General features: G+C 44.6%; 1 protein-coding gene across 3 annotated transcripts in view; it reads right to left on the minus strand.

Annotated features, from left to right (window-relative positions):
• Positions 1-173: 173 nt before the first annotated feature.
• LGR5 (leucine rich repeat containing G protein-coupled receptor 5) overlaps positions 174-17,601 on the minus strand; it is a 124,787-nt gene continuing 107,359 nt past the window's right edge. For 2 of the 3 annotated variants that reach the window (XM_054988404.1, XM_054988403.1), the window contains 6 exons: positions 16,783-16,854; positions 15,230-15,301; positions 13,344-13,469; positions 11,261-11,406; positions 9,872-9,949; positions 174-2,721 (listed from right to left, as the gene is read on the minus strand). In XM_054988404.1, the coding sequence (XP_054844379.1) occupies positions 1,631-2,721; positions 9,872-9,949; positions 11,261-11,406; positions 13,344-13,469; positions 15,230-15,301; positions 16,783-16,854 (1,585 nt within the window). In that variant the 3' untranslated portion in view covers positions 174-1,630. Of the gene's footprint in view, positions 2,722-8,490; positions 8,802-9,871; positions 9,950-11,260; positions 11,407-13,343; positions 13,470-15,229; positions 15,302-16,782; positions 16,855-17,601 lie in introns of those variants that run through there. The other variant, XM_054988405.1, reaches the window with a different exon arrangement.

Consider the following 17,601-nt stretch of genomic DNA (forward strand, 5'->3'; position numbering starts at 1 on the left):
GCTGAGGATTGCATTGTAAATGTGCTGAGATAAAATATTGTTTGTTTTGCTCTCTTAGAGAAACACAAGTACAAAGTAGAATGTAAAAGATCCTCTACCATGATGATATGCAAAAAAGTTTTGGAGAATATTTGGAAGTATGGACAAAGTTTTGTGAATGTAAGACACTAATATATTTTTTCTGCAGATTTTATTACAAATTACATATATTTGAAACACCGGTAGAAAAGAGAGCACACCATCTATTTACAATCACTACACATTTACATATATTATATACAGATACTGAATTTAGTCAAATAAATGTGTAGAAAATACAACAAATAGTATGATACTGTACATGTCTTATTCTTATTTTTAGTGTTTTACTGTAATAATAAATACAGTTCCATATTTACAAATTGTAATTTTTAAAAGCTTCTGTAAAATGAATGTTAACATTTCCAAGTTTAAAGTATCTGAATCAAAGCTCTTGAGTATGTGTATAAAAATAATATGCATAGCAACCTTTATGATCTGGAGTTTATCTTTTAAAAAATAATTTTTAAATTAAGGCATCTTTCTCAAGCCAGCTTTCAGGCTTATTCGTTTACTTAAACTTGTATACAAATGCAAATGTGAGGGGCTGTTTCACTGACATTAAGCAGCACTCCATAACTGAACCACTGTTAAAATAAAGCTAAACAAACATGGTAATAAGTATTGTGCAACCATCAGATGATCTCTTGTTTAATCCAAAGTGGTTTTAGGAATCTCTCCAGACGTATGCGGCATTGCTTGAAAAACAGAGATAAAGGAACAGAATAATATATAGCTGTTTTGTTTTGATGTATACATAGTTTCTGCCTTTTTTTCATTTTCTTTCCCAATGATACATGTGTCAGCAAAGTAAATTCAGGCAGCAGGAAATTAAAAATAATTCAGATCTCCTTTCCCACAATATTCCAAGCAGCATTTCCAAGCCTTTCTAGCAATGTCAATAGGCTTCTCAGAGTAAGGTTGCACTTTGGATGCTAACAAGTTGAGCCAGTATCAGGTGCAGTCATAACTGATATGTTCAGTTACTTGGATCCACTTAAATTGTTTAAATAGCAGCTGTGTCCTTATCTTCCACACACACACACACAAACAAGATCATCTGTGCGTGATGCAAATATCTTGTATAATAACTAGGATAAGTACATTTTTTTGTAATCCTCCAAAATTTTATGTAGTGAGATCCCTCCTAATATCTGGAATCCCTCTTACTGAAATCAGCTTATTGGAAGTTTCATTATTATGGTGATAAATTCCAGAAAGATGGTGAAAAATTCCAGGAGGTAGGGGGGTTCTAGTCCTTTCTTTGGAACTCACCTCTTTGCTTGCTAGTTTTTTATTCCCACTTAAGCAACTGGGCCAATGCTCAAAACAAGTTCTTAACCTTTTCTTTAACGATATTTGAATTGTGTGTTCATGTGTCTGTTCAGAACATACTGAGATGGTATGAATTGCAGTTTTAGGTTTCTAATGTTCTTTGTCATCTAACATGTATAATAGAAGTAAACAATTCATTTTTTCTTTGCAAAACAAATGCATGCAAATTAACTTGACTTTGGATTGAGAACTTTGTAAATTTGGGTACCTTTTGAAGCTAATGACATGGGACATAAGTTACGGATGAAAGGTTACAGCTTTCTGACATCTGATAAGATGGTGGCACTAGTGGATTATTGGTAGAAATGTTGTAGGCTATTCTAGGGCTTGCAAGGGTTACTAGAGCCTGTGTTGAATCACATGACTGTTTTTCTGCATCCTCTGAGTTAACAGAGACCATACTGGCATGCTTCGACACCTTCCATATAAAGGTCTGTTTTCGAAGGTTTCCAAGGTCTTCCTTGAAATGGGGATTGAAAAGCATGTAAAGTAGTGGGTTTACACAAGAAGGGAGAGGGACAATCACTAGGAGTATTGGTTTAATTACTTCTGGACTAATAAAAGTAAGGTTTAACAAGGAAGAAAATGATAAGATTGCCACAGGGCAATAGAGAATGCAGTTAGCAAAAAGCAACAAGGCTATGTGCTTCACCATTGAACAATCCCAAATATTGTCCAATTCTCTCTTTTCCAAACTACAATAGAGTTTTGTATAAGCTATTGTCATAACAAGAAAACAAAGAGAATTCAACAAGACTAGTGCTACCATGTAACTCACAGCAGTGGGCTTCCCAAATGGCAACGGTATGCAGAGGGGAGAAACCCCATACTCCTTCCCCCCAAGCACCGGAATCACTGCCATGATGAAAGCCAACATAAAGCAAAAGAACATGGCTATCCTCATGCCAGCAAGGGGGGACTTTGTCTCAAACTTTGTGGCATGTTTCACAGAGAAACTGCGCTCAAGGGCTGCTAAAGTGAGCAAAAAAATGGAAGCTTCTGAAGCAAAGATGGAGAGAAGGCCAACGGTGTGGCAACCAGCACCAGCTTCCCACCAAGCACCATAGTGAGCAAAGACTCCAAAGGTGAATGCATCCACACTGGCAAGCACACTGCTAGATGTGCCCATGAGCATATTCACACTGGCTATGAGTCCAATCAATAGCTTTATGGAGGAAATAAAAAACGGAGATCTGAAGACAGTCGCAAGCACCAGTGCATTGCATGTGATGGCCAGAAACACTATGGTCCAAACTCCAATTCGGATCAACCAGCTGCCAAATAGGTAGTCACATGGTTTGAAGGGTCCTGCAATGAAAAAATGAGAAAAGCTGAGTTACGTGAAAGCATTAGTTAACGTATTCTTAAGCCATTCTCAGCTTTCATTCCCCTTTGTGATTCCTGCACTGTGGAAATAGGGCAAAGGATTACATGTTCTAAGGTTTCTTGTCTGCTGTTTGATTTTGGAAGCTGATTATTCACCAGAAACCCATCAACCTCCCTCCCCATGACTGCTGTTAAACACCTGCTTCACCAGTTTGTTTACCCTTGTTCTATTTTAACTTCTATATTGGTTTTGGAGAAAAGGGGCAGGCTTAAGTTTTCCTCAGCAGAAAACAATGCTTTGTTTGGACTCTGCATTGCAAGCGCGGTCTTATAGCAGGGATCGGTAAACCTTGCAGGTCATCCTCCATTCAGTTACAGGGCCATCTGCAACTTATTGAACATTTTGGTGTGGTAGAGGACTAGATATAGGCAGTCTGTGTGAAGGTGTATGGCTACAGAAGAGGCTGGTCCAGCAGACTTTGGGATAAAAACTGGGGAACATTCTTCATCAGTCTTGACCTCTTTAGTGTCCCACTGAGGCAATTTTAGACAGGGTCCAAGCATCTTTTCCCATTACAAATTTGTAATATGGTCATCTATCTCCCACACAAATCTCATTTCTTATGAACAAACTGATGTATCATGAAAAAACCCTGTTTTATTTCTGAGGACATGAAGTCAGACCATGAAATAACTAGCTTTCAGTTCAGGCCAGGCCTCTCTGGGGCTCTGATACTGTGTACTCATGTCTTCCCCCATGCTTGGCCCTTAAATCTGTACCCACTGGTGCATTTTAGGCTGCAGTAGTGGATAGGAATGCCACTGGCTGTGGTATTCATTTGCAGGGGAAGTACTCAGAACTATCTTTGTTCGTCGTCGTCCTTCTGTGCAGCCCCACATTGGGACTGCGCATGCGCAGGCCGGCCGCGGAAAGATTTGACTAGCTATAGAATCGTGAAGAGGGGGACGCCCGCCGGTTCCGCACGTGCGCGGTTCCGTTCCCGCCAAAACCGGCATACTTAAGGCGAGCGTCCCCCACATTCCCTCAGTTCCTTTTTCGCCGCCGTCGGAATTGGTTCTGCTAGCGTTCTTTTTCCAAAACTCTCATTATGGCCCTCTTCAAAAAGTGTCAGAAATGTTCGACGAAGATGACCCACTCCGATGGGCACGACTTGTGCCTTCTCTGTCTCGGGGAAGGGCACATTGTTCAGCGCTGTGCTATTTGCCAGTCGTTTACACCCAAGGCCCGCCACGACCGTTCTGCTCGGCTGAAGGCCTTCCTCTGGGGGTCTAATCTTCTACCCCAAGATCAGGCGGGTAAGCAGGATGCGCCTCGTTCGGCCGCTTCTCCCGCTCCCGGGCCTTCGTCTGACCCGGCTCGTGGTTCCTCGGATCCGACCCCCTCGGAACCGGCTGCGGCACCGGCTACCCCCCTTGTGACCGAGGGTGCTACCCGCCCGAAGAAGCGCTCGGCGGAGCGCTCCGCTGTGGAACGGGCAGCTTCGGCGCCCCCGGCAAAAAAGTCGAAGTCTCGTTCGAAGCATCACAAACGAGACGTCTCCGCTCCCGCCACTCGCGGCCCTTCGCCTGTGCCGGCTTCTCTTTCAGCTCCTCCGCCGGATGCCTTGCACACGCCGTCGCCGCCGCACACGCCTCCACCGCATATAGAGGATGATTACATCTCGGTTCCGAACTTCCCGGATCCGATCGTGGCCTTCGAGCATGGCTTGCCATCCGCTCCTGCCTCTACTGATCCATCCGTTCCGTCCTGGCCCCAACAGCAGGTCCCGGACGCCCGTTCTGTTCCGACCCCATGGCTGCCTCCGGTACAGAACTTTCCGGGCATAGGTGATGTGGCGACCTGGTCATCCTTCGTGTCCTGGCTCCAGTCATCGGCGGCGCTTGTCCAGCGCGCTGGCCTGGTCCCATCGGTACCTGCCTTCTCGTCGGCCGTGCCAGAGACGTCCGTGAGACAGCCAGGACACGCGGTCGCTCCTCCGACACTGCCTCCGGTCTCCCGCGCGGAACCGATGCCATCTGCCTCTGCGCAGGTGCCGGAGTTCTCCGGTTCCGAGGATGAGGAGGGTCTGGCTTCCCCCTCTGAAGCTTCCTCCGACCTGGCGTGGGATCCATCCCCTGACGACGCCGTCGGTGAGTCCAGAGCATCCTCTCCCACCGAAGATCATTGTATGCTTCCTGAGCAGATGATCCGAATGGCAGAAGCTTTGGAGCTGGATGTCACTTCTTCTGCCACGAAGCACAAGAGTAAGGTCCTCCAGGCGCTGTCCTCTGGTTCTTCGGCATCTGTGGCTTTCCCTCCGGTGGAGGATCTCGTTGATGCCGCGCACAACTTGTGGCAAGCACCGGCCTCGGTTCCGGCGACTGCCCGGAACCTGGAAAAATGTTATCGGCTGAAGCAGGAGGATTGTCCTTTTCTCTTCGCCCATCCGAAGCCTTCTTCCCTGGTCGCCGACGAGGTCAACGCTCGGTTCCGTCGAAACTCACAATCCGCTCCAGTGGATCGAGAAGGCCGGGAACTGGATGCCCTGGGTCGCAAGGTCTACTCCTCCGCGTCCCTTGCTTTTCGTATCGCCAACTTTCAAGCGATAATGGGATCATACAACCTGTTCCTATGGAACCGACTGTCGACCTACATTGCCGACTTGCCCGCTGCCAGTCGCCCCTTGGTCAAGGCTCTGCAAGCTGAGGCTGTGAAGCTCGCAAAACAGCAGATGACAGCCGGGAAAGATGTGGCTGACTGTTCGGCTCGCTCCATGGCTTCCTCTGTGGTCCTCCGAAGGCATGCTTGGCTCCGCTCCACGGCCCTGCCTCTGGATAAGCGGACGAAGGTTAAAGATTTCCCCTTCGAGGGGAGCCTCTTATTTTCGGAGAAGACGGATGAAGCCCTGTCCCTCATGAAGAAGAATCACCAAACGGCTAAGTCCCTCGGCGTGATTGCTGACCAGTCGGCCTCGAGGTATCGTGCTCCTCGGTTCCAGTCCTTCCAAACGCCCTACCAGTCTTCCCAGCCCTACCACCAGCGCCAAGGCCGCTATTCTTCCACTTACTACGGCCACCGTTCCTTCTCCGGTTCGCAGAAGGGTGCTGCTAAAAGGTCTTCTCGGAACCGAGGGAAGCAGGGACCTCAACGCTCCCCGAAAGGTCCGGCGTCGGGTCCGAAGCAGCTCTTCTGACTAGATCTGGACGCTGCCCTGCCTGCCTCCCAGGATGTTGGCCAGACCCCCTTGTTTGGGAAGAGGCTCCGACCGTTTCTGCCCGTTTGGCGGACTATCACTACTGACTCCTGGGTGTTGTCTATTGTAGAGCATGGCTACAGATTGTTGTTCACCTGCACCCCCCCACTCTCTCTGCCCCCTCGTTATACACCTGTTTCTGGTTCACTGTTGAATAATAATGTTCAGGAGTTGCTTCTAAAGGGTGCTGTGCGTGTGGTTGATCTTTCCACCTCTCCCTATGGTTTCTATTCTAGGTACTTCCTAGTGGATAAGAAGGATGGTGGTTCTCGCCCTATCCTAGACCTCAGGGGTCTCAACTCCTACCTTGTGACCCAGAAATTCAGGATGCTCACCCTGTCCAAGGTTATAGAGCTGTTGGACACTGGAGTCTGGATGGCCATTATTGACCTGAAAGACGCCTACTTTCACATCTCTATACGTGAGGATTGTAGGAAATACCTCAGATTCTTCTGTGGGTCAGTGGCCTATGAATACACTGTTTTGCCTTTCGGGTTGGCTTCCGCCCCCCGAGTATTTACCAAATGTATGGCTGTGGTGGTGGGCTTTTTACGCTCTCAAGGATGTGTCATCTACCCCTACTTAGATGATTGGCTCCTGGTTGGGCCATCTGCCCTTGGGCTCAGGGATCAGCTCTCCCTTGTCACTTCCCTGCTTAATAGCTTGGGCCTTCTCATTAATTTTGGAAAGTCCATATTTTTGCCTACGCCAACGATACGGTTTATTGGGGTAGTTCTGAACTCCTCTTTAGGGAGGGCGTTCCTACCTTTGGACCGTTTAAACCGCCTGGCTTCTCTGGTGCGTTATTTCCTGTCTCATCGCTACCAGACAGCCTTACTTATTCAGACACTCCTTGGGCTTATGGCCTCCACTACGAGTGTAGTGCTTCTGGCACGCCTCCATATGCGGCCCCTGCAAACCTGGTTCCTTCGACGTTTTAACCCTCTTCTGATGTCCCCTCACCGGAAGTTCTCCATCCCAAGGGGTGTGCTGCGCTCCCTGGTTTGGTGGTCCCTCCCTGAGAATTTATCCCGGGGCTCTCCATTTGGCACTTTCGTGGCTGACGTTACTGTCTCCACTGATGCCTCCAATCTCAGCTGGGGTGGCCGCTGTGGTTCTTTGACAGTGCAAGATGTCTGGTCGCCCTCTGAGGCCTCCTTGCACATCAGTGTGTTAGAACTCCGTGCAATCCGGTACTCCCTTGCTTCCTTCACAGATGTGCTCCGGAACAAGCGGGTCCAGGTCCTGTCCGACAACACGATGGCCTGCTACTACGTGAACAAGCAAGGGGGAACGGTTTCACTCAGGCTCTGCAAGGAAGCCGCACGACTATGGTCTTGGGCGGCCCACAACAATGTCTACCCCAGAGCGATTCACATCGCGGGGGAGCTGAACGTGTCCGCAGACACCCTCAGCAGGGTGTTTCTCCCGCAGCACGAGTGGTCCCTTCAGCCCAAATATCTCCTTCCAGATTTCCGCCAGTGGGGGTTTCCGGAGGTAGACCTCTTTGCTACGGCTTCCAACAGACAGGCCCCGCAGTTTTGCACCAGGGCTGGGGTGGATCCTCGATCCCTGGGAGATGCCTTCCAGATACCCTGGTCCCCAGGCTTCTTTTATGCCTTCCCCCCAACACCGCTCCTGCACAAGGTTCTTTGCAGGATTCGAGCTTATCGCACCCACTGCATCCTGGTGGCTCCATATTGGCCTCGCCAGGAATGGTTCCCCCTCCTGCTCTCCCTTTCGAAGGGATGTTGCCTACCCTTCCCAACCGCCCCGGACCTCTTGCTGCGGGACGGTGTGTGGCACCACAATGTGGGGGTTCTGAAGTTGACGGCCTGGCTCCTGCTGGCTCCAGAGTGACCTTCTCTGCTGAGGTTTTGCGGATCCTTTTAAACTCACGAAAGCTCTCCACTAGGCTGTCTTACCAGCGCAAGTGGTCCCGTTTTTCCAAGTGGTTGGCTCCCAAAGGGGCTTCCCCTTTTGTATGCCCCCTACCTTTAATTTTTGATTACCTGGTGGATCTGCACTCACGTGGTCTGGCTGTGAGCAGTATTAAGGTCCACCTGGCTTCGATCTCCGCTTTTCATGAGCGGATTGATGGGAGAACCGTGTTCAGCCATCACTTGTCCAAACAGTTTCTCAAAGGGCTTTTCAAAACCTTCCCTCCCAGGGTACCCCTGGTTCCACAGTGGAGTTTACCTTTGGTTCTGGCACAGTTAATGCTTCCGCCCTTTGAACCACTGGCTACCTGCCCTCTGGCATTGGTGACATTAAAGGTGGTGTTTCTGGTGGCTATTACCTCCTCCAGAAGGGTTGGGGAGATCTCTGCCTTTCGGGCTGATCCCCCTTTTCTTCAGTTCTTCCCTGATAAGGTTGTCCTGCACCCTAGTCTGGAGTTCCTCCCGAAGGTGGTAACCAAGTTTCATCTGCAACAGAAGGTTATCCTCCCTACATTTTTTCCCAACCCTTCTTCCCCAGGGGAACGAGCCTTGCACACTCTCGATTTGAAACGTGCTTTATTGTTTTATTTGCATGCAACAGCAACTTGTAGGAAGTCCCCTGCATTGTTCATTTGCTATTCTGGACCCCGTAAGGGTCTGCCTGCTTCCCCACAGTCCATTTCCCGCTGGTTGGTGTCTGCCGTTAAACTTTGTTATGCTAAAGCTGGTGTGCGGTGTCCTTTATCCGTGATCGCCCACTCTACCCGGGCACAGGCTGCTTCTGCTGCATTCCTGCGAGGAGTTCCGCTTCGGGACGTCTGTCAAGCTGCCACCTGGTCGTCTCCGTCGACGTTCATCAAACACTACTCTGTGGACGTGAATGCGAGACGTGACTCGGCAGTTGGGACTGCTGTCCTGCACTCGTTGTTTCAGTGACACTCACACCCGCCCCCATTGGTGAGTAGCTCGCTATACTCCCAATGTGGGGCTGCACAGAAGGACGACGACGAAAAACAGTGTTTCTTACCAGTAACTGTTGTTCGTCGAGTGTCTTCTGTGCAGACACACATTCCCTCCCTCCTGCCCCGCTGTGAGTGCTGTTTCGTACTATTTGGCCTCCGGCGGCTCAGGGGAACTGAGGGAATGTGGGGGACGCTCGCCTTAAGTATGCCGGTTTTGGCGGGAACGGAACCGCGCACGCGCGGAACCGGCGGGCGTCCCCCTCTTCACGATTCTATAGCTAGTCAAATCTTTCCGCGGCCGGCCTGCGCATGCGCAGTCCCAATGTGTGTCTGCACAGAAGACACTCGACGAACAACAGTTACTGGTAAGAAACACTGTTTTAACCTCACAGTAGAACTTCATCATGTCTATGGTGCTGGCCCTTCACACAGGGGTCCACAACCTTTTTGAGTCAGCGGGCACCTTTAGAATTTTGAAAGGTGTGGTGAGCACCATTCCAAAATGGCTGTTCAAACCCAAATTCAGTATCTCCCTCCTTGCTTTGTAAAAGTATCACAGAAGGGAAATTTAAAGTAATGAAGGAAAGTCCAAAGGGAGAGAGGGAGGTAGGAAAAGAAGAGGGAATAAAAAAGGAAAGCCTGAAGGGGGAATGGAACCACAAACTGATTAAGGAAACCTGGGTGCTTACCACTTCTCCAGTGACTGCCAGCAGTTGCTACAACAGCTGTAGAAAACCCTTTCCTTTGATTACGGGCAGCTAATAACAAGCCCTATCTTACAATGGTCCAAACTTTTTGAAAAGCTTGATGGGCACCAGGGGAGGTACTCATGGGCACCATGATGCCCACAGCCACCACACTGGGGAACCCTGCTTTACACAGTTTACTCGAGAACAGGATAAAGCATTATATTAAAGGATTAAAAAAAAAAAAACAGGAGCCCCAGTAGGACGATTGCTGACTAGCAGATCTTAACCTGGAGAGGGAGAGCATTGCACTGAATGATGAGGTTTCAAATCTTCATCAAAATCTAGAAGAAAATCCTCAAAGTCATCTGTAGGAAGAAATATCACAGTATTCAATTATTTATATCAGTGATCGATCAAGATGGACAGCTACGTTAGTCTGTAGCAGTAGAAAAGAACAAGAGTCCAGTAGCACCTATAAGACTAACAAAATTTGTGGTAGGGGATGAGATTTCATACGTTTCTGAAGAACTGAGCCGTGACTCATGAAATCTCATACCCTACCACAAATTTTGTTAGTCTTATAGGTGCTACTGGACTCTCGTTCTTTTATATTGGTGATAACATGTTATGCTCGAAAGGCTGAGAACATTTTATATACAAATCCCACATTTTTTGTATTGTAAACATCTTCAAATTGAAGAATTTGGATCTACTGATTTTTTTGGAATACTCTTTGGAAAGATACTGATAACAAGATAAAACAGGCTTTCACATTTAAGTCAAAAAGAATGAATGTTGACTGAAAAATCTCCTTTATCTACATTTCAGCAGTTTGGACAAACAACACATTTGTTTGTAAAGTCTAGCTTCAAAATACAGTAACTTTCTGTAAATGACACTTCCACATAACTGATTTTGTATATCCTTTGGTATTTGGAACGCTGAGGATATGCTTCAGCAGAGAATGAAAATGAGATGGAGACATATAGTATACGGCTATGCAGAATGGCCCTCTCCTCTATTTAGTGCAGAAGATTTGGCCAAAAAGTCCATAAAACTCTACAGAGATGAAGAGACTTTTAGCACTTATTTGCTCCAACTGGCAATGAGAATCCCTCTTAAGCACTTAGAGGTAGGATGCTATGGCTCTTCATTAATTCAATACTCCTATAAGATACAAAGTGGCAAATTCAGAAAATAAAATTTTCAGTTGTGATAGTCTAAGGGGAAATTCTCAAAATCATTTACTGGGGGAAGTAAATCTGTTTCTGAATTACATAATTTACATTTGTAGATTGGGCAGGCACTTTGTTGACTGAATTATGCTCCATATTAAGAAAAATCCCTGTAAACAGAAAAATAGCTATTAGAGATAAGGCTGACATATTTTGCTGTAAGCCTTCTTCCTACTATCTAGTTTTCTAAATGTAGGGAGAAGATATGTTACATTATAGGAAACATTCTCCAAGTAACTCGTGAATCTGACTTAGGGAAAAATAAAAACAGTATGTATCGTGGATGAAATATGTTTCTTCTTGGGAACTTACTGACATTGACATTCTCCTACTAAAAGAATAAACTACACAGTCATATACTCAGTCAATGGCTACCACATTCCAATCATTAGCAACTATTCTTTACTGTTACTTTAAGATTTTAATTTAATTTTTATTTACCATGAACATGGAATATGCCAGCATCTTTTCTCTGTAATTCATCAGCACTGCTGTTCTCATCTTTGTTCCACTGATTTTGGATTTTATAGTAGTTGTTACACACTCCAAAGGCACAGCACTGATAAGCATAAGGCATTTCTATCACCCTTTGGAATAACAGACAATATATGGTTACCCACATTAAAAATGGCTCAGCAACAAGCCTTCTTTGAAAAATGTAATGAATCAGTAATTAATATCTGATTAAGGCAATGTAAAATCAGCACTATGACAGGTGAATATCCAAAATTAACACATGCTTTCAACAGCTTTGTATAGTTCAATATAATTTGTATGTCACAGGTTTCTTTAAATATATGCAAGTTAATAAAACAGCAACAGGTGCCATGGAACTTTATATTTGCCTGTCCTTGTTTCAGCTATTATTATTTAAACAGCCTGATCCTACTTTGACATTGCCACCGCAATAGCCATCAGCACTGTATGGGTCTTTTTATACAGGAGTCGCCACAAGAACTTGGACTTGCAGCTGTAGTATGGCTGCATGTCTCTGTGGTGAACTCAAGTAGAAAGTAAAATCTAGTAATTAATGGCCCGATCTCATGAGATGTTGCTCTGACATGTGAAAATGTACAGTAAGGCTCAAGGAAGGACTACTTATATAGGTTCAACATGATCATTTGCCAGACTGCACTGATATCATTAGCCAGTCTAGGGGCATTAGGCCAGAAAAGCAGCATTGGTAAGCACTAGTTTTGCTAGCCATAGCTGATGCTGCTGACTGCAATACAGATGCAGTATAGAAGCTCATGTCAGCACAAACCAATCTGAGCTGCTACAGTTAGATAAATCAACAACATAGAAAGTGTAAGGCTTAATGAAACACTGTCATTGAGTTAATGATTTTAATGGAATTTTTTGGGATTCAGAAAGGCATGTAATTTCTATTTGCAGATCAGTTCCAGCATGATGATAGGTAATTCACCAAAATCTTGTTCGGGGTCATTCTTCTCAAAACCCCTTATTCACAGTTATAATTCCTAGAAGGCTGTGTAATTCTTTATGGCCAAAATGGACCCAGAAGTATCTAGGAGGCCAATTTAGGATTGCATGGAAGTCACAAATGCTTTTAAATAACTGTACTGTATTACATCAGGAGTTGGAATTTCCTGCCCTTCCCCCTGCACCATTTTTGGAACATGAAACAACCTGAGGGCTGTAGAGGGGGAGTTACTTTGGGAAGGCAGCATGAGCAATGAACGTTTGGAATTGCAGCCTCCCGATGGGGTTAACAACACCCCCCCCAGTGTCCCCGGGTTGTTTCATCTGCCAAGCATGATGCAGGGGAAAGGCAGGAGCCCCTCCTCTCCCTGTGCCATGATTACAATCCAAATTGAGCCCATCTGTGTTTTTTACATAGGAGTTGCCACTGGGGACTTTGCAGCTGCAGTACAGCTGCAAGTCCCCATGGCAAATTCATGGAGAAAGTAATGTCTAGTTTGATTCTCAGGGCAAAGCTACAAGTGACGAATGACACTTGAACGGCAAGTGTATTTCTCCCTGTTCACTTGCCCTCCACTCAATCCACTTGCCGTTCAAGTGTCATTTGTCACTTGTAGCTTGGCCCTCAGATGTTTTAGTTCAAGTGTATTTTTTGCATTACATGGTTGTGGGAGAGATTATTTTATTTCCATCCTCCAGTTTCCCAATCAGACAATGCATGTGTCATTGCAGCAACATTATTCTCTCATTTTAAACAAATATAATGGTACCTATGAAGCAACAGCCAATAGAATAAGAGCATGCTTCTATAAAAATAAATTGTGCAAAGCAATTTTAAGAACTGACCATAAATATATAAAACATGGAAACTGTAGATGTGCTTCAAACCAAGCAGCTACCAGTGTGTTCAAGATCAATCATATTTTTCTTGAGACAAAAAAGCACCAAGTCTTTAATTTTAACCATATATGTCTTCATTTCAAAGACTTTGAAGAGGAAGGAACATGCATTATACCCAGTGACACTCCTCCCCTTGCACATGAGCACAAGTGTGCCTTATTAGTTTTAATGAGGTACTCACTTGAGTTCTGGAAAGTTTTCAGATGATATCAAACTTTGCAGTGCATGATTTCCTGTTAATTTTAGATGAGTTAAACCATAGAGGCCAGTTACAGGAAAAGAGGACAAAAGGTTGGCTGACAGATCCCTGCAAAATAACAAAGAAAATCAGTTTACAATTCTAGAAGGATTTTTTTTTGCCTAGAAGAAATTTGTTACTGTCGTTTATTATTAAATTAACAGAAAATCTATTCAGCAGCCAAAAGATGCACCAGTTTTATATATATATATATATATATATATATAAACAAATCTGGATTCAGTTAAAATATGGCTTTTTTGGGTTCCTGGTAAGGAGGACCCATTTGATGGCAGAGCACATTCCACCAGAGAGTTCTCCTTTCCAAGTCCACTGAAATGAATGGGAGAAGTGAAATGTTACATTAGAGGATTAGTTTTTTGGGGAGCTACACCCAGCAATTCTCTTCCACTGGAATGGATCTTCTTTCAGTAGAATCATCACATGGCAGAACAGAACCTTTGGATCCAACCCATTGTCATCAACAATTGAAGCTGAGCTTGTATTTTTACATTCCCAGTTAATGATCTTGTGTACCAGTACTTCTACAAGTGATCTGAAAATATGACCCATAGGGCAAACCTGAATGTAGCCCTAAAATCATAGGAGGCAGGATCTTTTTTATTTTTTAAAATGTTTTATTTAACCTATAAAATACAGATATAATAAATTCACATAAATAAATATAGCACAGTCATCAGTCCATTAATCTAAAAATTACCTATCATATCATAAATATTTAAAACATCAATTAAACTATCATAAACTACCTGCCAATGGAGATAATATATAAAACAATCATTTAAGACAAATATAACCATCCATTAGCCAGATCAAAACAATAACGATTTTTGGTAAAAAGAATTGTTTGGCAAAACTTCAGATTCCATCAGATATTCAAGCATATAATACTATGTCTGCATGGACTTTTCTACTGTGTTATTAGTTGGCATATCTAAATTGACTGCAATTTTGTGCATAATTAAATAATCCCAAAGATCAATATTCTTTCATATTCCCATGGTATTTATACCTGCAATCTATGGATATTATGGGGGGTACAGACCCCCCCTCCCCACACACACACCCTGGAAATAATTCTTGGAACCAGATTGCTTTGCCAAACATTCTCTAGGCATTCAGAAAAATAACTTGGAACCAAAACTGGACGAGAACAGATGGGGTCCTACCACAGCAAGACCCTTTCCCCTTAAAGTGGTGCACCCCTTCCTTTACTTACAGGGACTACAGGGGAGGGCTCTTGTCAGGCCTTGCAACAGGCATCCCAGAGATGCACAGCATCATGTATACATGTTTGAAACTATGGGAAATGCAGGCCAAGGGAAGTACATTTTCCTTTGACTCCCATCAGCTCTTGGCACTAATGAGAATGCTCACAGAACCCTATATAGTCCCAGGAATTCCTAATGCAGATGTCACTGTGAGTGGTCACCACTAATCAGGAAAACAGAGTAAGGAAAATGCAGAGTGGTGCAGTTGAAATGAATCTTATTAGGGTTGGGCCCAGGCTTCAGAGGAGCTAATCTGATCAGGGCAGGGGAGGACAGATGCCAGGAACCTGGGTTTCCAAGCTCTTGTTCTCTCTTTGCCTTGTCCCATTTATGGATTCTAGAACTGCACTAGTTGCAATAAACTTCAGTGTAGAACTATAAGACTACTATTATAGCCAGGTAATTCTGGTTTTGCATATCCTTGTTCTTTAAATTGTCCTAGTATGTTTTACTCTTCACTTTTATTGAGTTTTTGCCACTGAATATTTGGAGAAGCATAATGGGACTCTATTAAAAGAAAAATAAGCAAATACTTACAGTTTAATTAGGGACTGTAAAGAGGAGAATGCATTGGCAGGAATGGTTGCTATTTTGTTCCAAGCCAAATCCCTACAGAGAAGATGAAAATGATACATGCTTAGTAATGAATTGAGACTTGCTTGGTGGAAAGTGCCATCGAGTTGCAGCCAATTTATGGTGACTCCTGCTGGGGTTTTCAAAGCAAGAGAAGAACAGAAGTGAATTTTGCATTGCCTGCCTAGTGACCCTGGACTTCCTAGATGGTCTCCTATCTAAGTACTAACCAGGGCCAACCATGCTTAGTAGCCAAGATCTGGCAAGTTCAATCTAAACTGGGCCATCCAGGTCAGGGCGAGATTTGCTGATACTCTTTTAAACTTAAGAAAACTTTATTTGAAAATGATAGGCACAAACCTGGATGGCTTACCAGTATCACACACTCCCTCCTTCTGTTCCCCTTCTTTCATGAAATGCCACTAGCCTTTCTGGCTTTGCAAACTTTGAACCAGCCCCTGATTTTCCTAATTAGATATCCCACAGCAAAGTGGGATTTGATTCCAGGATTTTGAAACCAGAAAACTTTCAATTGTATTCTGTCCATGAGGCAAGGAGGAAGGAAGCATGTAAGCATGGCAAACAAGATGTATATGCCCATCATAAGACAATTTTCTCATAATGTCTAAATGCTGAGGCGTATTCAGTTTAAAAGTCAATAGACCAAACTCGTGTTCCGCAGTCAGTGCTTTGATTGGTAAATCTGAATGCAACTGACCAGCTGTAGCTACCCTACTGGCAAATCCTGGGAGAATCTCACATAAGCATTTCCTTCTCACTCACATCTTCCACCCACTCCATCTCTTGCCACCTTCTTGTCAGTTTTTGTCCCAGTTCTTACCAATTTCTTTCTCTCATCTGTTTTTGTCACTTTTGCCATTTTTTCTCCCATTTCTCTCCACAATACACTATTTGTGGCAAGATTTCACTGCTAAACATATACAATACATAATAATTTGCCCAGCTTCTAAAATATTTTATTCAAACATTACCCCAATTACATTCACTGTGATTTCCTATTTGTCTAGTTACATAAAAGGTAAAGGTGCAAGCACCTGTGCAAGCACCAAGTCATTACTGACCCACGGGGGGATGTTGCAACATGAAGTTTTCTTGGCAGACTTTTGTTACGGGGTGGTTTGCCATTGCCTTCCCCAGTCTATATTTACATGGTCTGCCCCTTTTTAATCAAACTGTTACCTGCGTAAGTCACTCCGTTTTTCTATTCAACAGTAGGATTGTGGTGTATGTCTATAAAAGCGGGGTTTAAGAAAAGAAATCTCTACAAGCTGAAGCTATTTCGGGGTGTGTGTGTGTTGTTCATGGCTGTCTGAATTCATTGCTGGAAATGCTCAACATCAGAATGTTTGTTTTGCTGTGGCAAATCTAACCCAGTGAACTAAATGATCAAAGGGGAAAAAATTGAAAACAAAATCTGTAGGAGCAGGCACAAGGGAGGAATGTGAGCTTCTCTGTTTCTGAGCATCAAGGTGAATAAGTCTTACGGCAATACTTACAGTGAACGCAGGGCAACCAGCTGTTGAAACGTGCCTGCTTTGATTTTGTAGATTTCATTGTGGTGCAAGTCACTGTAATGGCAAAAATGGCTCTATGTATCATAACCTTTACAGAATTTTAAATCCTGGCTAGAAGCCCAAGAGAGACGGACCATTTCCACCTGTGTGTTCCTGCCCAAACTGAGAACACGTGACAAGGCTCCCTTGTGGGAATCTTCAGTTACACAGATGTGCCTGGCAGAGACCTTTACAAGGGCCTTTTCAGCAGCAACCCCTAGACTGTGGAATTCTCCTCCTCATGATTTTTTACAAAGCTTCACTTTCAGACCTTCCAGGGTCAGCTTCAGACTGATGTATTCTTGAAGGTCTTTGAGTAGGTTATTTTATGCTGTTCTTTGGTGCTTTATGTTTTTGTTTTACTGCTGGATTTCTACATTTTTGTCAGTGTTGTAGGCTGCCTTTGGCACAATAAGCACAGAGAGATGCCACAATAGTTTCCCAAACATTCAGAAGGGTTCAAGAGCTTGGATGTGCCTACTGGGATTACTTTACTACCATGTCACAAACTGCCCCCTCAGTTTTAGAACTGTTTTGCTTTGTATTGTGTGTGGTGGGGGGGGGGAACAGAGCTGGCTGATGTCTGAGAATCCAGTCCCAAACTCCCTGGCGTACTGCTGGACCTGGACTGGGGAGGCCTGGGTTCAAAGCCCCCCTTCCTATGAAATTTACTGGGGCTGTTTATGGCAGGGGAGATGATTTTCTGTGTAGCTCTGATAGATTCTAGGCATGCAAAGGCATTCACATTGGCAAAGAGTGTCC

This window comes from Eublepharis macularius, chromosome 9 (assembly GCF_028583425.1).
Source record: "Eublepharis macularius isolate TG4126 chromosome 9, MPM_Emac_v1.0, whole genome shotgun sequence".
In the NCBI taxonomy this organism is placed as follows: Eukaryota; Metazoa; Chordata; class Lepidosauria; order Squamata; family Eublepharidae; genus Eublepharis; species Eublepharis macularius.